Raw genomic sequence first — 24329 nt, 5'->3', positions numbered from 1 at the left:
ATACATAGCATACATGTCTATAAGCACACAAGCACACAGTACAAGTGCTGGCACCAAAGTGCTGGATCCACTGTTTCATTAATAGCAAAAAAAAAAAAAAAAAAAAAAGCCTATGATTTCATTAATATAAAGAATACTTTGCCATTTCCTGGTGAGCTGTACTGAGCACTCAAATCCCTTGACTAAGAATTTTTATGTCATTTATGTGAACATGTACTCTTATATGTACATGTGAGACCAGAGTCTGACACCAATCACTCTCTGTTTTTTTTTAAAAAAATTACTCTGCCTCAAAGTAATGTGTATGGGTGTTCTGCTTGCAAGCCAGACACAGTGTTGGAGCCCCTGGAACTGGAGTTACAGATGGTTGTGAGCTACCACATGGGTGCTAGGAATTGAACCCTGGTCCTCTGGAAGGGCCTTTAACCCCCTAAGTTATCTCTCCAGTCCCTCCACCTCATTTTTTTTCTTCTTAAGACAGGGTTTCTCTGTAGCTTTGGAGACTGTCCTAGAACTCGCTCTGTAGACCAGGCTGGCCTCAAACTCACAGAGTTCTGCCTGTCTCTGCCTCCCGAGTGCTAGGATTAAAGGCGTGCGCCACCACCACTTGGCCACCTCATTTTTTTAAGACAGAGTCTCCCAATGAATCTGGAGTTTACTTCCGCTAAACTGGCTGAGCAGCCAGGCCCAAGGATACCAGCTCAACTTCCCACTGCTTCTTACAGATGGTCAGCCACCAAAAGCTCTGGGACCACGCACTATGACTGCCTGATGTTCAACTGGGCTGTTGTTTATTTTTGTCATGTGTTCAGATTCTGCCTCAGAGTACAAAATGCAGTGGGTGAAATGGACACTTTTACCACTGACTCACTTTTGGGGAACAATGTTGGTTGTGGAGTACTTTCAGTCTAAATTCCAAAGTGGGAGAGCCCAGGTAGTTGCCATAGGCTGGCAATCCAAGATTCAGAAAGCAGGTTAGAGACACAGAACACTGGCACAGCATCTACCAGGCCTGCCTGAGGCCCCAGGTTCCCTCCCAAAACCGTGTCTGTGTGTTCTTTAGAAAACCTGCTACTCGAGGTAGGTAACCTAACCTTCAAAGCAACCGCTCAAATAATGCTCACAATGGTGGCACACATCTAGAATCCCAGGACTTAGAAGGCTGAGGCAAGAGGACAGTTTGTTTGAGAGCAGCCTGAGCTACACAGCAAGACCTTGTGTCAAGAAAAGTAAAAAAATAACTACAAAAGCATCCTGCACAACTCTCCTTTCCATAGACGAAGCGAATAAGCCCAAAGAACAAGAGCACCTTCTTCACAGCAGCACTCTTAGAGCTCCCGGGGGGGGGGGGGGGGGGGGCTCCACGGGTACAGGCTAGGGGGCGGGTACCCACAGCACTGCTTTCCTGTTGGGGGTATTTGCACACTGTGTGAAAATATAAAGCTGAATGGCCAATAGCTAGGCAGGAGGTGTAGGTGGGGACTTCCAGGCGGGGACTTAGAAGTGGGGAAGGGAGCAAATCTAGGCCTATTAAGACGCCAAGGAGATATGGAAGGAGTTAAGACATGGACATACAAAATGAAAAAAAGGTAAAAGGCCACAAGGTAAAACATAGGTTAATATAAACGGATTAATTAAAGTTATAAGAGCTAGTAGAGCTAAGGTCAAACTTTCATATTTGGGAGCTGGCAGTACAGAGAAAGACTCTGCCTCTGCACTCCGGAGAGAACAGCCAGAGGCATCTGGAAGACTCCAAAGTAGAGAGAGGAAACAGACAGGTAGCGGAGAGAGGGGAGAATAGCGGGGGGGGGGGGGGGGGGGGGGGGATAGAGAACAGCTGAGAGAAGAGAAGGGTCAGGAGACTACCAGGGGTCTTTGAGACAGACGAGTACTTGAGAGTAGGGGCTGAAGGAGCCTGGAGGCTAATGTGGACCCTGATGTGCTGATAGGAATATATTCTGAGGAATTCTGGCTTTATCTAACCACCAGCAATCCTGCTGTAGACTAGGCTGAGCTCATTCCTGGGTATTTTGACAGACTTTAGGAGTTTGGGGAATTGGGAAGTTTATTTTGGACTCGACAGGAGACTGATGAGAAAGTCTCGTGTCGATACTTAACTATGTAATATATAAAATCAAGTAAAATGCTTAGAAAGGCAGGAACAAATAGAACATGGGGAGGTTTTTTTGTTTTGGGGGTTGTTTTGGGAGGTGACTTTTTGCTCTGTTTTGCAACAAGGTCGGTTTGTCTTATTTTTTTTAATTGCTATGATGAAACATCATGACCAAGGCCAACTTAAAAAAGATGCATTTAGTTGGGGGACTGCTTATAGTTTCGGGGAGTAAGTCCATGAATATGGAGGGAGTGTGGCAGCAGGCGGGCAAGCATGGCGCTGAGGCAGTAGCTGAGAGCTTCCATCCTGATCCAAAGGCAGAAAGCAAAGAGCAAGAGTTGAGTGGCCCTGATGAGGGATTTCAAACTTCAAAGCCCACCCCCAGTGACACAGCTTCTCCAATAAGGCCACACCTAACCCTTCCCAAACAGTTCCAGTAATTGGGGACTAAGCATTCAAACATATGAGCCTATGGGAATCATTCTCATTCAGACCAGCTAGTCTGACTATGTAATCCTGCTAGCCTCAACTCATCGGAGATCCACTTGCCTCTGCGCCTCTTTCTAAATTTAGAATCTCATCCTGTAGCTCCAGTTGGCCTTGAATGAGCTCCTCCCTCCTTGAGTGCTTGAGTGCACTGATTCCAGGTGTTGGCCGCTATATCCAGAAAAATGTGGGTTTTTTTTCATTGCAGATACACCAGCTGGGTACATCTGATGGAGCCTGCATCAGTGTACTGTGAGATTTTTTTGTCCTCTTCCGACTTAACCATGGCACTGACTTGCCTTTCTACTCAGGACAAGAGGAAAGTTTGCTACTGCCTGCTTCTGAACTGCGTTTAGAAGTGGTTTCAGGACCAAGAAATTTGAAAGGCACTAACCTACCCATGCTTAATTTTTATAATTTGGGGGCACTATTTTATTTTTTAAGTGACTACAAAGTAAAAGAAACAGTCTAAAACTGTTCCCTTTAAATGTAACCATTTCTTTAGAATCTTCACCCAAACACACAAAGTTACAGTGCAAAATGGCTGCAAGCACTGTGACACGGTGCATTCAAAAACCGTTGTCCTTGTCGGAAATAAGGAAGAGCCCTGGAACAAATGCCCTCGGTTTTGAGCCTGTGACTCATGGGAGCAGCACAGGTGTCTCTTGGGCTCCCTCTAATCCCAGCACAGCTCTGCTGTGTGTCCGCAGACACAGGAAAACCCCTACTGAAGACATTACTCATCACTTGAAAATAACCTGCATGGTAGCATTCTTTCCCATATCAAAAATAAATTTTTAGCCAGGTGTGGTGGCACAGACATGAGGCCAGGGGACTGGAGAGGCGCTTGTGGTTAGCAGTCCTAGCCTGAGGACCAGACAGATGTAACAAGCCAGGCACCTGCAGCACCCACCCCAACCCCCACTACAGGGAGTCTGCTGACCCTTCTAGCCTCCAAACACACACACACACACCACACACACACACACACACACACACACACTTCAAGTTCAAGCAGGTCTGGAATACAGAATGAAATTCTGGCTCAAAAAAGGGGGGCGGCGGTACTAGGGATACAACTTCTAGTAGAATCCTGCTCAGAAGCATAAAATCTTAGCTTCCATTCCCATCACTAAAAATAAAAATACGGCGAGGAATTAATAAAAGATGAGAACCAATCTTCTCACACCTATAAGCCCCCACTCAGGAGGTGGAGGAGGGGTGAGGGTCAGAATTTCTAGGTCATCCTCCAGAAAGTAGAGGCCAACCTAGGCTACTTGAAACCTGAACATGATAGCACCTTTAATCCCTGCACTTGGGAAACAGAGGCAAGTGGATCTCTCTGGGTTCTAGGCCAGCCTGGTCTACACAGTAAATTCCAAGACAGCCAGAGCTATACAGTAAGACCCTGCCTCGAAAAAAAAAAAAAAATACATCGAAGTTAAAACTCACGCAATATCAAAGCACAAATTTACCCCAACTTATTTTAATTCCGTTCAACCTAACAAACCCAAAGCAACCCCAGCACAAGCCAAGGGAAAAGGATGGGAAGCCAGGTGGAGCTCAAAGAAGCTCCAGGGCCACCAACCACCAGTGCCCAGATCATGAGGGACCGCAGCAAGGCAACAACAGGGCGGGACAGCACCTCATTTTCCGGGCTCTGGGTGACCCACTACGGGGGGGGGGGGGGGAGCACAAATAAAAACGGCAGCGTGATGACGGCCGCTGGCCCCGCCTCTAGGCTCGCTGGGCCCCGCCCCTGAGAGCACACCCACGTCACAAGACCTGTGGCAGCCACCCTCCCTGAGCCCAGCAATGCCACAAACAAGGCAAAGGCTGGCAAAACAAGGAAGCCTCCAGGAGGTGGCAAAGGGCCAGCTCAAACCGGATAATTCCAGTTCAGGCTGGTTCGAGATATAAACACACAGTTCCTAGCTTCCCAAACAAAACTCAACCTCGCCCCTGGGTTCTCTATTCTCCAGAGACAGAGCAAACCCTGGTCAGCCCAGCACTGCTCCCAAAATGCAAGTTCTATTCTTTCAGCCCTGGCACCACCAGAAGCCACACTTTTTTCTTTTCTTTCTTTTTTTTTTTTTTTTAAGTGTTCACTAAAATAATATACAGCGTTTCTGGAAAACAAGCTAGGAAGCGGACATGCTCCTAGATCCCCACAGACAGAACCAGGCAGGTTCACCAGAGCCATCAGTAGGCAGACGCTTTGCTTTTCCAGTTCTACATTTAGCCGGGGCCGTGCTCTCAGCCTTGATACCCAAGGTTTTTTTGTGGAATCGGAGGAACAACAAAGCGAAGCACGCAACGACCAAAAAAGGAACATTAGCAAAACAGGGGCTCTGCAGTGACCTCTGCAGGCTGCCCGCAAGGGGAATGCAGAAAACGGCCTCTTTTCTTCCCTTACCTTTAAACAGCCCTAAAACTACAAGAAGCAGAGAATGTGCAAACATTGTTGTTTTCAGAAGAGAACAAGAGGTTTGGGAGGAGTTTTAGGGCACAAAGACTTGCTGCTGTCCCTCAGCTCTGACCACTGACTACTGGTTCTAACAACTTCCAGAAAAACCCAGACACCACGCTTCAAGGAGGCAGAATAACCAGTGGGTAACACCATTAACTGATTCTTACTGGATAACATCACAGTTGATAATCACAAGCTAGAAACTCCGTCTAATAGCTAGAAAGGCCGACAGTAAAGAGTTTTTGTTCATAACAAATTTGACATTGGGGGGGGGGGTACCAGACAGGGTTTCTCTGTGTAGCCCTGACTATCCTGGAACACAGAGCTCAGCCTGCCTCCGTGTGTACCACCACAGCCCAGCTGGCACTATTTCTGAACCCTTTCTTAGATAAGGCAATACAGCACCTTAACATAGGCTTAAATCAGAGTGCAGGTATTTGCATTTTAGGTGAAAACAAGGGCCATGAGACAAATGAAGACAGCCTCTTAAAGAGTATGTACTGGTTAAGGGATGGAGCTTAGTGACAGAGCATTTGCAAGGCCCTGGGTTCCATACCCAGCACCCCCCTCCCCAAATCCTACATCTTTAACCTTTGACATTGGCCGCTTTAATGCCCTCAAATAGACATGTACTTCAACTGTTATTCCAAAAAGAGCAATATAAACCTAACTGTTGACTTTCACAAACTTGCATGTATATATTTCTTTTTGCAGCTGGTAAGAGTCCGTTTTTAATGGTCTCTTAACACTAGCAAACTTTCTTCATACCACTCAAATGGAAAAAAAAATAACCTTTCAATGATGTGGGATTCCCCTCTGTATGCTGTGATTACCATTAATGAATAAAGAAACTGCCTTGGCCTGTTGATATGGCAGAACTTAAGAGGCAGGCGGGGGAAACTAAACTGAATGCTGGGAGAAAGGAGATGGAGTTTGGAGAAGCCATGGAGCCTCCACCAGAGACAGACACACTGAAACTTTGCTGGCAGACCACAACCTTGTGGTGATGCAGATTAATGGAGATGGGTTAAATTAAGATGCAAGAGTTAACAAATAAGAAGTTAGAGTTAGGGGGCTGGAGAGATGGCTCAGAGGTTAAGAGCATTGCCTGCTCTTCCAAAGGTCCGAGTTCAATTCCCAGCAACCACATGACCATCTGTAATGAGGTCTGGTGCCCTCTTCTGGCCTGCAGGCATACACACAGACAGAACATTGTATATGTAATAAATAAATAAATTAAAAAAAAAAAAAAAGAAAAAATAAGCCAGGCGGTGGTGGCGCACGCCTTTAATCCCAGCACTTGGGAGGCAGAGGCAGGCGGATCTCTGTGAGTTCGAGACCAGCCTGGTCTACAAGAGCTAGTTCCAGGACAGGCTCCAAAGCCACAGAGAAACCCTGTCTCGAAAAACCAAAAAAAAAAAAAAAAAGAAAAAAGAAAAAAAAGAAGTTAGAGCTAATGGGCCAACCAGTATTTTAAATAATATAGTTTCTGCGTGATGATGATGATGAGATATATGATATAGGGTATGTCTCCAGCATGCTGGGACTAAAGGTGTGCAATACCAAAAAACCCAACAGGAAACTTTTACTTAATATATGTATGAAAGCTACTCCCACTTGTGCTGGTTTCCAGCAAGTAATACATTATCGTAGCAAAGTACATGACCAAGTAATAAAATGAGCATTCACACAAACGATAATAGTATGTATCTATGAAAATCCTTGAACACAGGAGGTAGGGGCACTGCAAGAACCTCTCTCAAAAACACAGAGCAAGGGTTAGGGAGACAGCTCAATCAATGGGTTCAGTGCTTGCTGTGCAACTTGAGGGCCTTAGTTTCCATCCCTATAACCAGACAATTCTGTATGGGAGCCTGTATCTTTAATCCCTAAGAGAGCTATGAGGTGGCGACAGAAGAGGCCTGCTAGCTTGGCAGGAGCAGTGGGCGAAAAAGAGACCCCACCTTAAAGATAGAAGACAAGGACAGACATGCTCATCATGACAGGAATGTACTGCCATGCACACACAGGGTAAGATTTTACAAAGCATTCATTCTCCTAATTAACACCTAAAAAACTACACTTACAAAAGCTAAACGCAGGTGTCACCCAACACAGGCCATGTCATCAACCCCAGGGTTCCTTCCTGCTTTCAAACTGCAGGTGACTGCAGTTATGGAAGGGTTTCTATCTGAACTGGAGGGACCTGCAAGAGTTCCTCGTAAGGTTAAAAGGTCTTCAAAAAAGCAATCTCTGATCTGGACAGGACATTTAGATGCTCGCAGGACCACGTGCGGCCTTGGTCTTCATAGGAAACAAGAGCTTTCTACACAGGGACAAAGTCTCACTATGCAGGTCAGGCTGTCCTTGAACCTAAGCTGCCTCAGCCTGCAAGGTCTGCAAGGTGCAAGGATTATGTTATGATTCAGAAGCCATAGCTCTACCTCAGTGGTAAGGCAAGGTCTTCATTTGATCTCCAACAGCAAGGTGTATGTGTGGAAGGGAGGTGTATGAATCCAGAATTTATTCAATATTTTAAATTTTTTATATTTTACTCCAAATTTGGGTAAGATAAAATTCTAAATGTCTACCATTAGGGGAAAGCTTAGTGGCATTGTAGACAACTGTAGTTTCCATTTCAGACAAGGTCTCGTGTAACAGAGGCTAGCCTCCACCTCCTAGGCTTACATCATACAAGACCATGCCCACTCATAGACAATTTTTAATATAATTTACTCAAATTTTTATTTAAAACTAATACATTTACAGCTATACCTAGAAAAAAACTTAAGCAAAATTTTTCCAAGACAGCAGGGTAGCTAATAGGGAACTTGCCTCCTGACGACCCACATAGAAGAGACACTCTACACCCCTGCGAGCTGCCCTCCAGCCTCCACACAAACATGGTACACACAATGTAATTTTCAGTCGTGTATGTTGACGCACACCTTTAATCCCAGCACTAAAAAGAGAGGGGTAGGTAGAAGGTAGGTAGTTTTGAGTTTGAGGCCAGCCCGGTCTACACAGTGAAACTCTTCATCATAATTTAAAAACAACCAAAAAATGTTCATTTTTCTTTCAAGGAAAAGTCAACTACTCTAATGTAAAGGAAATGTACAAGGAGGAGGCAGCAGTGCCGCAGCCAGGACGAAGCCCTGGGCTTCATGCATGTCTGGCAAACACTGCACTAGTAATCTAGTCAAGCACAGCCTAAGACTTAAGGTCATGGCAGTCTCAGTCTCCCAAGTGTTTGATTTGGTGGTCTGTGCCTCTATTACCACACTACGCAAACGAGGCATCCAAAATCGGTCTAATAAAGATCCAGGCATGTATCTAGTAAAGAAACACCTAAACCCCATTGGGTGGTGACCGTAGCATCCAGTTCATTCTGAGGATTTCAACTATCAGTTACATAATAAATGTTCTGGTTTCAAACACTAACACTGTAATGCATTTAAAAGTGTTCCGCATCGGGGGCATGCTAATTTTTTCTGCACTGTTCCAGTTTTAGTATATGTGCTGCTGAAAGGAGCCGTGGTGGCGTGCGCCTTTAATCTCAGCACTGGGGAGGCAGAGGCAGCAGATCTTTTGAGTTTGAGGGTAGCTTGGTCTACCAGGACAGCCAAGGCTGCACAGAGACACCCTAAAAATAAATAAATAAGTGGATAAATAAATAAGTAAACAATGACATGTTGTGTTGAGGACCCAGAAGATGGCCCAGTAAGTAAAAGGTGCCATTGCATAAGCCTGGCCACCTGAATTCAATCTCCTGCATCCACAAAAAGTAGAGAGACCTAGCTCCAATGTTGTCCTTTGACCTGAACAAGCACAACCATTCATATAGACCATACACACACACACACACACAAAATTTAAAACAAATTACATTCTATTAAAGGAAATTCTTTTAAAGGAAAAAATGGCCGGAGGTGTTGGTGGACGCCTTTAATTCTACCATTCAAGAGGCAGCAAGTGAATCTTGCCTGGTCTACACAGAGGAACTGTGTCTCCAAAGACAAAAACAAAACAGAGGGAAAGTGACACAGTAAATGGCAGCTAGGACAAAGAAGGGTACCTCCAGCAGCACAGGGCAGCACATGGGAGTTTGTACAAGAGGCCTGTTTCTCATCAGCTAGACGTTGTGACAAGCTATGAGAAAGAGTAAATGCCTCTCTTTCGGAAAGACTATGCAACCACAGTCAATAATTGTGTGATCACTCACTTCAGGTGGGCTACTAGAGTCTTGTCAAAGCAGGGTCAAAGGTGAGCCTCCCAGTCAGCCAAGTTGACAGGAGAGAAACTATGGTGTGAACAAGCTATATTGTGTCGATATACAATGGTAATTTTAAACATCTCTAAGTAGCTTTTGTGACTATTACATTTAAAAGTCATCCAAAAAGAGAGAAGGAGAAGGGCTTTTTCTTTCAGTTTGTCTGTCTTTTCATATGATTTAATTGTAGAGAAAAAGAAACCATCTGATGAAGGAACAAGGCTAAGAGACCCTTCTCGGTGCCACAGGACCTAATTTCACTCACAATCACATGACCAAAGTGTCCACCTATCTCCACTGGTTCTGCTTCCCCCTTCATGTTAACTAAGAATCCCTCCTGTGTCTAAGCTTTCCAGCTCATTCTAGAAAAGCAGACCAGGTCCTGTTCCTGGAGGAGAGCCCCAGTGATGCACCACTGATTCAGTCACCACGAAGTTCATCCTGGTTTTCATGAGTCAGCACAAGCTGACTAACAGACTGTCTCCCATCATTCCCAGTCAGGCTTTCCTTCTCTGAGGTCTAACAGTTTATCTATTCAAGTTTAAGCTCCATGGTTTCGATGAGGTTGGTTTGTTTGGCTAGTTGGTTTTCTGGAGAGCAGGGCAGTAAGGTTTGTGAGTCTGGGGGTCTTTCTTTGGTTGCTGTTGCTGTGTGTGTGTTAGAGAACAAAGCCCTATGGCATGCTAGGCCAGCACGTTACCAAGTGAACCCAGAAGTTGCCTTTCCAAAGCACACATCTCACAAGCCAGCTCTCTGAAAATCCTTCAAGTGCTTGTCTCTGCATGAAAAACAAACCCCTGGGGCTGGAGAGATGGCCCCATGGTTAACAATACTTATTGGCTCTTGCAGAGGACCTGGGTTCAGTTCCAAGCACCCATACAGTGGCTCATAACTATACATGGTTCCAGTTCCAACATATCTGAAACCATATTCTGATCTCTGTGGAAACCATGTACATGTAGCACACATATACATATACAGGCGAAACACTAATACACTTAAATTTTAAAAAATTAATTTTAAAAGGTTAAAAACCTTAATTATTAACATGCTTAAACTATTTTTAAATTATCTGCTGGTCTTAGCCAGGAAAGGTGGTGCACACCTTTAACCTCAGTGTTCAGGATGCAGAGACAGGTGAGTTTGAGGCCAGTCTGGGCTTCATGGTGAGGTTTCAGGACAGCCAGCGCTATGCAGAGAAAACTTCTCTCTCTCTGTCTCTCTCTCTCTCTGTCTCTCTCTCACTCACTCACTCACACATTATTTGCTGATCTCAAAACATTTAGATCATTCCTGTCAAAATTAAAATGCCTTTCTTCTTTTCTCTACTTCTACATATCCGTCACAACCTGACCAGCGCTGCCCTAGGTCTCCAGAGTTAGATAACCTTTCCATCCTCCCACTGCTCTACACAGAGACACCAAACTGTCATCACGAAGCAGCTGTCAGTCACACTTTAACAGAAGGAAATCAATAAGCTAATTTGAGGCTCAGGTAATGGCTAAACTATAACAGGTCCAGAAAACACTGCTGTGAAGCATGTTACCTCGACCAAAGGAATTAATTGTGCAGGAGGTGGTGGTGCACACCTTTAATCCCAGCACTAGGGAGGCAGAGGCAGACAGACCTCTGAGAATTCAAGGCCAATCTGGTCTACACAGCTAGTTCCAGAACAGCCAGGGCTACACAGAGAAAACCTGTCTTGAAAAACAAACAAAAATGTGTATGTGAATTGTGAACACAATCAAGCTTGTGTTCCCTCTACTAAGGAAAAAGAAACCATGTGTGTGTGTTTTCTGTATTACTATATAGGAAAGGAAATCAATGACCCAAAAAATGTATTAGAACCTCTTCAAAGGGGAAAAACACTTAACCAGGCAGAATTAAGCTGGAGACACAGCTCAGTAAGTAGCAAGATTGCCTGGCATGTAGAAAGCCTAGGCTCAACCTGTAGAACCCCAGAAAACAAGACATGGTATCATACACTTGTAATCCCAACATGGAGGAGGTAGAGACAGGAAGGTTATCCTCCACTACATAGTAGGTTTGAGGCTAGCCTAGGATAAATGAGACCCTGGGGATGGTGAGTAGGAGCAGAGCAAGAATCCATCAATGACCCTTCTCCAAACCCATGGAGAGCTGTCCTCAAGGAGCAAGCTTGAATCCTTGGCCTCCTTATTATGATATGAGCAAGGAGCACAAATCAGCCCTAAAGTTCTAAATTTTAGACATATAAAATACCGTGTAAAAAAGGCAAATTAAACTGCTCAGCTGGTCAGATGTGGTCTTCCAGACACATCTTCTATGTAAGAAGGTAAACCTAGACACAGTCACCTGCCACAGTCATCCTCAGTATCTTCTTGCTCACCCACTTTCTCCCTGAGATTCAGTCCGTAAGTCATGTCCAAGTACATCTTGCCTTTCTTCAAGTTCAGAAAGTCAGAAGACAGATCTTAAAAACTAAGAACAGGGCTGGAGGTGGTGGTTCATGCCTTTAATCACAGCAGTTGGGAGGGGCAGGCAGGTCTATCTCTGAGTTCGGGGCTAGTCTGGTCTACAGAATGAGTTCCAGGACAGGGCACCAAAGCTACAGAGAGAAACCCTTTCTCGAAAAACCAAAACCCCAAACAAACAAATAAAAACCCTGTGTGAACAGGGATTAGCTCCATCAGCAGCATCAGTTCACTTCTGCATTTAAACTTTGAGTCCCACTCAGACTGTAAGCACGCATTCAGTGTAAGGCTACCCAGAGCTTCACATCAGACTTCCCTGACATCAGCATCAGCATCCACACATCTTCAGTGAAAGCTCTGACCCAGACATGACACCAGTGCCCACACATACTTCAGTGAACGCTTCAACCCAGACACCAACATCAACATACACACGTCAAGGAAGTTCTAACCCCATGAAACACTGAGGGATTCCTTCAATGGCAGATTTTAAAGAAATGACAAAAACGTGACTATCTTAAGCAACCCCAGGCAGGAGAACGAAACAATGAGGTTCTCTGATCTGTTAAGAGGGTTAGCTTCATCAACCATTCGTCTAGACAATAAGCCAATCTAACTTCTCTGACTTCCAAAAGTTAAGTGCCTGCGTCACTCAAATATGGCAATTTCCCAAATATTTAGATCACAGCTAGATTAGGAAGATGAGGCTAAAATTTCCACTTTATTATTCTGAATTAGACAATTTAGGAAGCCTGAGAGTTATTCAATTATGTGACCATTTGCTTCTCTTAAATATAAGCACATTTTTTTTTTTTTAAATTTTCATTGGTGTTTTTCCTGCACTATGAGGGTGTTGGATCCCCTGGAAGAGGAGTTACAGACAGGTGTGATCTGCCATGTGGGTGCAGCTGAACCATCTCTCCAGCCCAAATCCGGACTTTTTTTTTTTTAACAGGTCAAAGAAGCTGTGTCCTGGGCTGGAGAGATGGTTCAGTGGTTAAGAGCATTGCCTGTTCTTCCGAAGGTCCTGAGTTCAATTCCCGGCAACCACATGGTGGCTCACAACCATCTGTAGTGAGGTCTGGTGCCCTCTTCTGGCCTGCAGACATACACACTGACAGAATATTGTATACATAATAAATAAATAAATATTAAAAAAAAAAGAAGCTGTGTCCTCCAAGTTTGTATGATATATACCACCTAAATTTACTGTAGGGCACCTGGTTTAACAGTCTAACTAGAAAGGATGAGAAAATGCGCAGGCCTACACAGAAGAGTTTATATTCTGAGGTTGCAGTAAGCACATTATTTGTCGTTTTCATTTTAATGCAATAAATCTCACTTGTTTTCTGCCAATTTGGGGTTGTTTAGCTATAAGGAGCAGCAGATTCAAACAGGGTTTTACCCTGCAGGCAGGGTGTGGACTCTCTTGCCTTAGCCTCCTGTTTAGTAGCCGTTACAGACAGATGCCATCACACCTGCTTCTAAAGTACGTTTCATATACACGATAAGAAAGCTGAGGCCCAGGAATCACAAGAAAACTATCCAGTTACATAAAGAATATACTATCTACTGAACTCTGTAACTTCAAAATCCACACAGCATGACCTCTAAGTCTCCTTGTTAAGACGACCTTCAACTTATTATTGCTAATCTTTAACATAAAACTTGATACAAAACAAAAAATCCCAATAAATTCATTATCTCAGCCTTGGAGAACAAAACGATAACCCTGGGTGAAGAAATGCATTTATAAATGTGGAAAAGCACACTGTAGTGATAAAATACAATTAAAGCTGGTTTGCCCAATGGCAATAAACAATGTATTCTACCAACACATTTACCCAAACAGCTTTTAGAAATAAATGCACATCCACAATGAGAAGCTGACGCCACACACTTAAATAAAAATAAGACAGGCATGGTGATGCACGCCTTTAATGCCAGCACTCGGGAGCAGAGGCAGGAGGATCTCTGTGAGTTTAAAGCCAGGTTGATCTACAGAGAGAGCTCCCGGATAGGCAGGGCTATACAGAGGAAACCCTGTCTCACACCACTTCCTTCCCCACCCACAAAGAAAAGAAAGATCCACTGTCACAAAATCTGCCTCACCAGGTTCCTGTCACTATTTCTCTTCCTTTTTTAGCAATTTAACCTCAAACATGTAAGGGATAAAACAGCACTGGTAAACCATCAGCTAGATTCTGGTTAATTCAATCAATGCCTGCATGCTACTCATTGCGCGGAGCGGATGAATGGCTGCACCTACCTGTCGGTGCTGGTGCTGGTACTGCTGCTCATCGACTCGCTACTGGAGGATCTACTTCGAGAGCCGCTGCCGCTGGGGGACCTGGTGGGTCTAGACGCTTGGCTAGCCAGCCTCTGCGGAGACTGGTTTCTAGACTGGGACGAATGTGGTGACCGACTCCTGCTGTGCTGGTAGCTGCGCTCTGGCCTTCTGCCTCGTACCTCCCGGGGAATGTCGTCCCTGTAGATATCCCTGTGTACCACGCTGGGCAGTGTAAACTGCTCCCGAGCCCTAGGTTCATATCGGGGGTCATGAGCATCAAAGCGGTTTGGACTTCGACTCCGAGAAGTGTAATAGAGCCCGTGTTGTAAAGTCCGCTCTCGAGGGTCTCTATAGTAATCCTGATCGTAATGTCTCGTCCGATCAAATGCTCCTGTCCCCCGTTCATGGTGTCCATAGGCACTATGTTCATAAGCACGCTCCCTGTTATCTGAAGCCCTGCATTTAGGAGGGGAAAATATTTAATCAGAAAGGAGCAAGCAAAACTGAAAGCAAGTCATGCAAACATCCATTTCAGAGTTGTCTTTGCACCTCATCACTCTCTACACAGCACGGACCTTAGTAAGCAAACACTGACAAACTCAACATTTTACTTGACTCGAAAACTTCACTAGTGAGCATCGTTTTTACTAATATTGGGCTGGCCTTCCTCAGTAGTGTTCTGCATGTCAAATGATCCCTTTATGGGAGATTTTTAAACTTGTATAAAAGGGTGTGTGTATGTGTTGTGAATACCATTGTTTGGTTGTTTTGGGGGGTTTTGTTGTTAGTTTTTTGTTTTGTTTTGTTTTTTGACAGTCTCATAGCTTAGGCTAACCTCAAACTCCCTATGTATGTATATAAGGATGACCTTAAACTTCTGATCCTGTATCCACCTCTTAAGCACCAGGTATGCACCACAATGCACAATACCCAGTTTATACCCTGATAGGTTGGCCTCCAACTCAGAGATCAGCCCCAAATGCTAGGATTAAAGGGAATGCACCCACCAGGCCCAGCTTAATGTTGGAGTTTTTTTTACAGTTTCAACTGAATAAAACATATACTATACTTCTATTTACTTGCAGTTTATTTCAGAACACATCTGTGTACTGCACTGAGGAAAACATTGACGCCTTTGACAGCCCACGTTCTGCAGTAGGAGGACTGCCAAACAAACCAAACAATTCAAATGCAGTGTTTTCTTACTCTTAAACTTTTCGTCCCCTGGAGACAGGGTCTTGCTATACAGCCCAGGCTAGATTTGAACTTCCTTTTTTTCTTTCTTTCTTTCTTTTTTTTTTTTTTTTTTAAGATTTATTTATTTATTGTGTCTACAGTGTTCTGTCTACATTCATGCTTCTAGGCCAGAAGAGGGCACCAGATCTCATTACAGATGATTGTAAATCACCATATGGTTGCTGGGAATTGAACTCAGGACCTTTAGACAAACAGGCAGTGCTGTTAACCACTGAGCCACCTCTCCAGCCCTAGATTTGAACTTTCAATCCTACTGCTTCACTCTCCCTAGGAATCAGTGCTGTAAGGCACATCTCACAACTATCAGGTCTCTCATTAATTTTGATGTTTGGGTCCTCTGAATAAATTACTAAGCTATATAAATTGCCCAAACAATTATATTTAAAAATGAGAATGGCAGCTTAAAAAAATTAAGATATCAAAATATTGGGATGTTGCATAACACTGTCTGCATAACTTTATCTAAGATTGAAAGCTGTTCTATCTTCCAGATGCTACATAATTCTTAAGCACTTATACCATGACTAATTTTTCTTAATATATGTGTTTAACGACTGGAAGAAATAGGTTCTCTTGGCTTTGACTGTATCAAAGGTACCTGAGATAAAACTGGCAATGCTGGCAACGGTGAGCTACTCGTGAGCAGCAATTAGTCATGACCTGACTTAACAATACTGGCTTTGGTTTTGCAGTTCTGAGGTCCAATCCAGGGCTCTAGACATGTGGGCCAAGTGTTCTACCACTGAGCTACATCCTCAGTTCCCCGAGATTTTAGTTAGGATGTTGATGTTCACCAGCCCAAGAGTACAGGATGTAATGCATGCATAAGAGCGCACACGCGCTTATGTGGTAACTCAGACACTGGGCATGGGAGCCCAGACCCTTCATGGGAGGCAGAGACAGGTGAGACTCTGTCTCAAAAAACAACAAAACCAAACAAAGGGAAAACAAGGAAGGAAGGAAAGCCCCTACTCACTAAAGAAATTCTAAGTTCTCTACTTCTGCAGGGCATGGGCACAAGTTACTGGAGCTGTTCTATAACCTCACCCACTACCAATCTTCTATCAAAAGAAAGAAAGAATCTTTTTTTTTTTTTTTGGTTTTTCGAGACAGGGTTTCTCTGTGGCTTTGGAGCCTGTTCTGGAACTAGCTCTGTAGACCAGGCTGGTCCCGAACTCACAGATCCGCCTGCCTCTGCCAACCGGGCGATGGTGACACACGCCTTTAATCCCAGCACTCGGGAGAAAGAAAGAATCTTGAGAGATAAAGAATTAGGATCTCTCCAACAAGGCTAGATTCAACGTTCTCTAAGAATCACCATCATTTTCTCAGTCCATTCCCAGATTCCCAATATGTCCATCAGCAGTCCCTTTCCCTCAGCATCTCACTTAGTACCAGCCCTACTATCCTAGACTGTGTGGATGTGTCTATACACACATGTGCACCTTCCTTGACCATTTCATGCCTTATATTCATTCTCATTTTGTAGCCTTGGCTGATCTAGAACTCACTGTATAGACCAGGCTGCCCTAGAACTCACAGACACTCGCCAGCCTCTGCCTCCAGTACTGGGATTAAAGGGGTATGTCACTGCACTCAGCCTACATCTTAGTTTTGGAGACAGGGTCTCTCACTGAACTTGGAGCTAGCCAAATGAGCTAAGTTGGCTGGCCAATAAGCTCCAGGAGTCCCCGTCTCCAGCTCCCCAGTGGGAGTGACGGCTGCACATCACCGTGCCAGGCTGTCACTGGGTGCTAGGGATCTGAGTCCAGGTCTTTGTGGTCCCATGGAGAGCATCTTATCTACGGAGCCATCTCCATGGACTCCTGATAGGCTATTTTTGCTTTTTTTTTTTTCTGCCAATATGGAAAACTAAGCTGGCAAAGGGAGAGGGGATGAGTACTATATATATATATATTTTTTTTTTGGTTTTTCGAGACAGGGTTTCTCTGTAGCTTTGGTGCCTGTCCTAGAACTAGCTCTTGTAGACTAGGCTGGCCTCGAACTCCCAGAGATCCGCCTGCCTCTGCCTCCCGAGTGCTGGGATTAAAGGCGTGCGCCACCACCACCCGGCAGTACTATATTTTCTTCTGAAGTGTATTAAACAACATTATTTTCCTTTTTCATTAACTACAATTCCAAAACTTGAAAATTTTCAGTGTCTAACAAGGTTTCCTTTAGATTTACACAAAAACATCGTAATAGGTCAGTTCTGCACACTACCAAATGTTAATTGGTAAAGCCATAATTAATGATGTAACAGAAGCAATAGACAATTACTGCTACAGCTGGCATTTTATAAGCATGTGCAGCTCTTATCCATTAAGAAGATACAGAGGCAGGCATGAGAGAAGCGGAGCTAAGATCTGACTGCTAGTCTTGGATTCATCTATTAGTACTAAATGCATCTAAAGTTAGTGGGGGAAAGAAAGGGTGTGACTTGGGTTAGAAGAGGGGCTAATATACACAGGTCAGGACATACCAACCTTTTCCAACTGTGGAAACACGACCTATAATCCCAATTAAATCTAGGGAGAGAATTGTGAACATAACTTCCCCAATTTTGGCCCCTCTTACGGGGGTAATCCACCTTCTTAGTGGGCAAGGGTGTCAAATGATATTTAGATGAACCACAAGAAAAAAAAAAATCTTAGTGACCAGACAAATAATTCCACAGGAAGCAAGTAGTCCCAGACAAACTGTAACTCTCAAACCCCCAGACTTCTTTCTTGAGATAGTAGACAATTATAAATTGATCCACATTCATAAAAATCTGCAGCCCTAAACACGATCAGGCAGCTGGCATCGAGGAAAATCTCTCTACAATTCCAGTGAATGAGGAACAAAGTTGCTGACAACTGTCCACTTTTGTAGATATCCAGCCCAGTCAATGTGACTGCTGTATCCACAACTGACAGTGCTGTGTTCAAAGCTAAAGGTCCTTCAACAGGGTGGCAACCTGCTTAAGAAGTGGACAGTAATCCTCTTCCCCTCGGCTAATGGAGTCTGAGATGGTAGCATCCCATACATTCCAGAAGTTAGGAGGCAGCTGTACTCCAGCATTTACGAATGTCCATCATTCCTATTTCCCCATCCCATCGAGTGTAATTCCACAGAAATTGAATATATCCAAAAGGGAAAAATCCAGCATTGCCTTTGTTTTTCCTCACCCAGGTATACATTTCCATGCTCAAGTATTGGTTGTAGTATCCAAATGGTTGAATCAACGATCTGCTAGATATTTTGTGACAATCCGATTTGTTTGTAGACTTTGCATACTGAAAACTGAGAGGTGCTTATCAGCTTGTAAAAGATCTGCAGGCTCTGATATTCCGGAAATATTCCACATAGCCCGAAGACAAAACCAGTAGCCAAATAGCTCCATCTGGTAGTAAGGATATATCCAAGGAAGGCCTTGATAATATCCAACAGGAGGGATACTTCCTTCTAGAAGCCAGGTAACTCCAAAATTGATGCTGCTGCAGGACCTCTTCCACCACGTTAGCTCAGAAGTAGATATCCAATCTGCTGCAGGAAATATCCTCTATGGTTCCATGAAGTACCAGCCACTGGGACAGACATCACTTCCGTTTCCAACCCAAAATAGGAAACATGAGAATGCCCAAAACTTTAAATCCATCTGGGGCCCCTAAATTTGAGTTTCTGTTTCTCACCACATCAAATACAAAATACCTGCCTACAAAAACCTTGGAACTTACCCATCGAGTCTCCGTTCATAGCGTCCTTCTCGTGCATGAAGTGATGGTGGGGGGCCATAAGCAGGCCCTCCACCACTTCCTCTGAACCCAGAAACCTCTCTACTACGAGATGCTATGGAAACTGTATCATCCAATCCCCGAGCAGCACTTGGAATCGTGCCTGGTTCATTATAATCCGTGCGTAGGTCTCTATCTCCCATTTTGTTGACTGAGTTGTGAGCTTTCTGTGCACTTTTGATGTCCACAAAATCCACAAAGGCAGCCACTCCTCCTTCAGACCCCCGCTTGGGGAGAATTTTGACACTTTCCACGCGGCCATATCTGGAAAAAAATGAAGTAAAGTTATTTGTGTGTATCAATACCATCCCACAATGTTTCCTTTTAAAGTAATTTACATTATATATGTATGGAACATGAACTACAAACTGGCTTTTTGTTGGAGGTACCTATTTGGAAATGTTCATGGTGCGGGGAGGCCAGAGATCCACGCCAGGAGTCGTACTCCCCCTCCTCATTTTCTGAGACAGGGTATCGAGCTTGATCTGGCTAGATGGAAAACCAGCAAGGAGATCTAGCATCGTGAAGCATCTAGGTACTAGGGGTCAAACACCAGTCTCTGTGTTTGAACAGCAAGTACTTTACGAACTGAGTTATCTCCCCAGGTCCCAAAATAGCTATTTAAATGGCTCCCACTTAAAACACACACACACAGTATCACACAATCTTTGAAAGCTCATTTGCACTTAACAGGTTTTATACTCTCTGAGACAAATATTTGCACATCTTGTTTGATTTGGTTTGTTTTTTCAAAATAGGTTTTTTTTTGTGTATCTCTGGCTGCCCTGGAACTCACTCTGTAGACCAAGCTGGCCTCGAACTCACAGAGATCCGCCTGCCTCTGCCTCCCGAGTGCTGGATTAAAAACGTGCGCGACCACCGCCTGGCTGCCACATCATTATTTTTATTTCTCTCATTTGTATTTCTGAAACTAAATTAACCTTTCCAAAACACTTAACTAAAACAAACCCCTCAAAAGTTCTCAGTCATATTTACGTTGTAACAAAGATTATTAAACCTAAAATAAAATTAAAGTGGCTTTAAAATACTGAACTGCGGTCTGGTAACATATGACTACAGTCCAGACACTCAGGAGATACAGGCAAGAAGGTCGAGAATTATCGCCAGCCTGGCTACATGGCGTGTTCTAGAACTCATGAGATAGACAGTCTACTTCACGAAGAAACTATTTATGCACTCGTGTAGACGTCCACACGATACAGTGGACAGGTGGTGGCCAAAGGACAACTTTCCCAGAGTTGGTTTTCCTCCTTCCACTGTATGGGTTCTGAAGATCAAACTCAAGATTGTCGGACTTGGTAAGCACTTTCCCCTTTACTCACTCAGCCATCCAATAACTGTACTCTATGTCTTATGGGGGGAGAGACTCAGAAACTCTAGTGTCCTCAACTCACTGGGAATGTGTAACCTTGAGCTTTCAGGGCTCCTAAAGGGCTGGGCCCACAGGTGCACACCACCATGAACCCTTTGTGAAATGTTAGGAACTTGTGTGCTTAAGCAAGCACTTTGCCAACCAAGCTGCAACCCCAGCCTATTACATGTTTTTTGTTGTTGCTGTTTTGTTTTTTATTTTATTTTATTTTTTTGTTTTTTGGTTTTTCGAGACAGGGTTTCTCTGTGGTTTTGGAGCCTGTCCTGGAACTAGCTCTTGTAGACCAGGCTGGTCTCGAACTCAGAGATCCGCCTGCCTCTGCCTCCCGAGTGCTGGGATTAAAGGCGTGCGCCACCACCGCCCGGCTGTTTTGTTTTTTAAATGAGTCAAGGTTTCTCTGTGTAGCCCTGGCTGTCCTGGAACTCACTGTGCAGAACAGGCTTAGCTTTGAACTCAGAAATCTGCCTGACTCTGCTTCCCTAGTGCTGGAACTAAAGATCTGTGTTATCATGAACGGCTAAACTCACTTTTTAATTAAATGGACAAAATGCTTTGACAAAATAGATTTCTTGTGGGATGGCACATACCTATAATCTTGATCCCGTAACCCCAATACTTGAGAGGTAGAGGCAGGAAGATCAGGAGTTCAAGACCACCCTTAGTTATATGCAAGTTTGAAACTAGCCTAAGCTCCAGGAGACCCTGTTGGAGGGGAGGACAGGAAAGAAATCTAGATATTTTACTGTAATTATCCAGCTAGCCTGTGACTATTAAAAACTCAAACCCTCCACCTCCTGGGTACTGCAATTAAAGGCACATGCCACCTCACCCAGCCAGAGGTAACTTTTCTCTTTTGTATTTATTTTATTTTATATGTATGAGTGTTTTTTGCCTGTATATGTATATGTGCACCATGTGCAGGTCTGGTGCCTTCAGATGTTAGAAGAGGAGCTGAAACTGGAATTACTAACAGTTGCTGGGAGTTGAACTTGCGTATCTTCAAGAATAAGTGTTCTTAACTACTGAGCCATCTCTCCAGCCCCCAGAGATTTTTGTGAGTGTGTGTGAGTGTGTGTGTTTTACATACACCATTTTCTACCCATAGTTGGCTAAACCCAGAGGGCTGACTAATCCACTAATCATCTAAGTTTTCTGGACAGAATAAAAAACTACCCAAAATATTGTCAGGTTTCCTCATGGTTTAGTCTTTCAACATTCTAAAGTGTCTATAGTAAACATTAACAGTCCTTAGAAGTTCCCCCAAAGAATGCAATTTCAGTTTGTTAATGACCTCAGAGCCTCCGTGTGGGAACTCAGCAACATAGTAAAAGAAAAGCCTGAGACCCAGTAGAGACTGAGGCTGCCCCAGGAGTAGCATGGCTTTAAAAGTGATGTTCTGGGTGCTGGAGAGATGGCGCTGTGGTTCAAAATACACACTGCTCTTGCAGTGGACAGGAGCTCAGTTCCCAGAAGCTGTGTCAAATGACTCAGATCTGCCTATGGTTCCAGCTCCAGGGAATCTGACGCCCTCTTCTGGCCTTCATGGGCACCTGCACAAGCATTACATACCCACATATACCCAACATATAAACATAATTTAAAATAAAAACTTGCCAGGTAGTGGTGGTGTACGCCTTTAATCCCAGCACTTAGGAGGCAGAGGCAGACAGATCTCTGTGAGTTTCAGGACAGTCAAGGCTACATAGAGAAATCCTGTCTTGAAACCCCACCCCCAAAATTAAACAAGTAGACTGAAATAGATAGGTGGGTGGGTGATAAAAAATTTGAGGAAAAAAATAGGTCTTATCGGGTGGTGGTGGCCCACATCTTTAATTTTGGGAAACAGAGGCAGGCAGATCTCCAGGTTTGAGGCCAGCCTTATCTACAAAGTGAGTTCCAGGACAGCCAGGATTATACCAAGAAACCCTGTCTCAAAACATCAACTTCCCCACCCCCAGAAAAAGAAAGAGAGAAAAAAAAAGAAAAAGAAAGAGGAAGAACGGAAGAAAGAAAGTCAGTTAGTCTTTAGGGGCTAGAGAGACGATTCAACAGGTAAGAGCACAGGACAGGCTGTTCTTTCAAATGACCTAGGGTTGGGTCCCAGCACCCACATGGCACCACACAACCATCTATAACTCCAGATCCAGGATTCTCTTCTGGCCTCCACAGGCACCAGGCACACAAATGGTGCACAGACATATAGGCAGGCAAAACACTCCTGCACTTAACAAACTGAGAGAGGATGTGAGAGTGTAAGAATGAGTGTGTGTGTGTATGTACCGGGCTGGAAAGGTAGCTCAGTTGTCAGGAGTATGTATGATCTGTTCCCTGTTCAGTCCCTAGGACCAGTGTCAAGTCCACAGGATGTGTCACACCAGCCTCCGCGGATCTGGTCCTGCTAACTCCACAGGCCCCTGTACTCACTCCCATGTGCATAGTCACACATATACATAATTAAACTTTGAATTTTTTTTTTTTTGTTTTTTTGAGACAGGGTTTCTCTGTGTAAAAGAGTCCTGGATCTTGTTTATAGACCAGGCTGGCTTCAGAGATCCACCTGCCTCTGCTGAAATTAAAGGTATGTGCTACCACTGCCCAGCTTAAAATATTTTTAAAGAGGTTATGTTCTAGGGACTTGATTTATATGGTAACAAAACCAAGACTATTTGTTTCATGGAATTTACAACTGCAGTTTCCTAAAAGATGAAAAGAAGATCTTCCTAGTCTAAACCAACCCCTCAGCTCCACAAGAAACTTGCTACCCAATTTCCAGAGCATCACTAACCACGTGGAGCCATATCAGCCTGCCCAGCACCACAGTAACAGTAGGGCAGCCCAAGAAGCACCTCCGTGGAGGAGCAGGCTTCACTTGCATGAGTGGGTTCAGTCCCTAGTAGCCAAAATCAAGAAGCATCAGTACGTTAAAAGTTAATTTCTCTCAACCTCTCCCTCATTAGCTTGATTAACAGAAATGTATAACTTTAATTTCACCTTTTGAAACTGATCTCATAGGCAACAACAACAAACTGCCACATACTTCATTTGCATAGTCCTCCCACTTCATACAACAATCCTCCCTGAGTCATTCTTGAAACAAGACAACAGAACTACATCCAACTAAAGAAAATAACTCATGAAGTTTTCCACCTAATTCCGCTTTGTCTATAGCTAGAGGACCATATCTCAGGGGCTGGGAGTATAGCTCAGTGACAAGAGTACTGGCCCAGCATGCACAAGGTCCTGGGTTCAAATCCCAGCATACATATATATACACAAAGATCAAAATTCACAACATAGCCAGGCACAGTAACTCACCCCTTTAGTGCTCTGGAAGCTAAGGTGGGAGACCAGTATTCTGAGGCTGAGCAGGGCTATAGCAAGACCCTATCTCAAAACAACAAAATCTGCAGCATGAGGAAATACCTATGATCCCAGCACTCAAAAGCTAGCTGCAGGAAAGTCAGTCATTCTGTCCTTGGCCGCATAAAGTTAACCTGCCTACGTGATATCCTACTTCAAATCAGAGGTAGGAGGGGATCCTCATCTGCTGATATAAAAGTTTTTTGTTTCGTTTTGTTGTTTTGTTTTGTTTTTTAATGTGGTAACTATTTTTTTTGAAACAGTATCTTCCAAAACAGCCCAGTTTGGCTTCACACTGGTGACTGTCCTAGGTCACCCTCCTGAGCCCTTGGAGCGCCAGGTGCACCCACCAGTCACTGCAAAGTTTGCCTTCTCCTTGGCAAACAAGATTCCGAGGCTGGGGGGTGGGGGGGAGCGCTCAGTGGCTAAGCTCTTGTTACTCTTGCAGAAAATCGGGCTTT

The 24329-nt window shown here is 44.1% G+C and overlaps 1 protein-coding gene across 5 annotated transcripts in view; it reads right to left on the bottom strand.

Moving 5' to 3' along the window:
• Positions 1–24329, bottom strand: part of Spen (spen family transcriptional repressor) — a 77286-nt gene that overhangs the window by 41201 nt on the left and 11756 nt on the right. For all 5 annotated transcript variants that reach the window (XM_057783573.1, XM_057783569.1, XM_057783571.1 and 2 more), the window contains exons 2-3: positions 19059–19379; positions 14062–14538 (exon numbers count right to left, since the gene is read on the bottom strand). In XM_057783573.1, coding sequence (XP_057639556.1) covers positions 14062–14538; positions 19059–19379 — 798 coding nt within the window. The remainder of the gene's footprint in view (positions 1–14061; positions 14539–19058; positions 19380–24329) is intronic.

The sequence above is a fragment of the Chionomys nivalis genome, chromosome 11, assembly GCF_950005125.1.
Source record: "Chionomys nivalis chromosome 11, mChiNiv1.1, whole genome shotgun sequence".
NCBI classification, from domain to species: domain Eukaryota; kingdom Metazoa; phylum Chordata; class Mammalia; order Rodentia; family Cricetidae; genus Chionomys; species Chionomys nivalis.
Note: the sequence above shows the minus strand (reverse complement) of the source record. Positions and strands in the feature narration are given on the sequence as shown.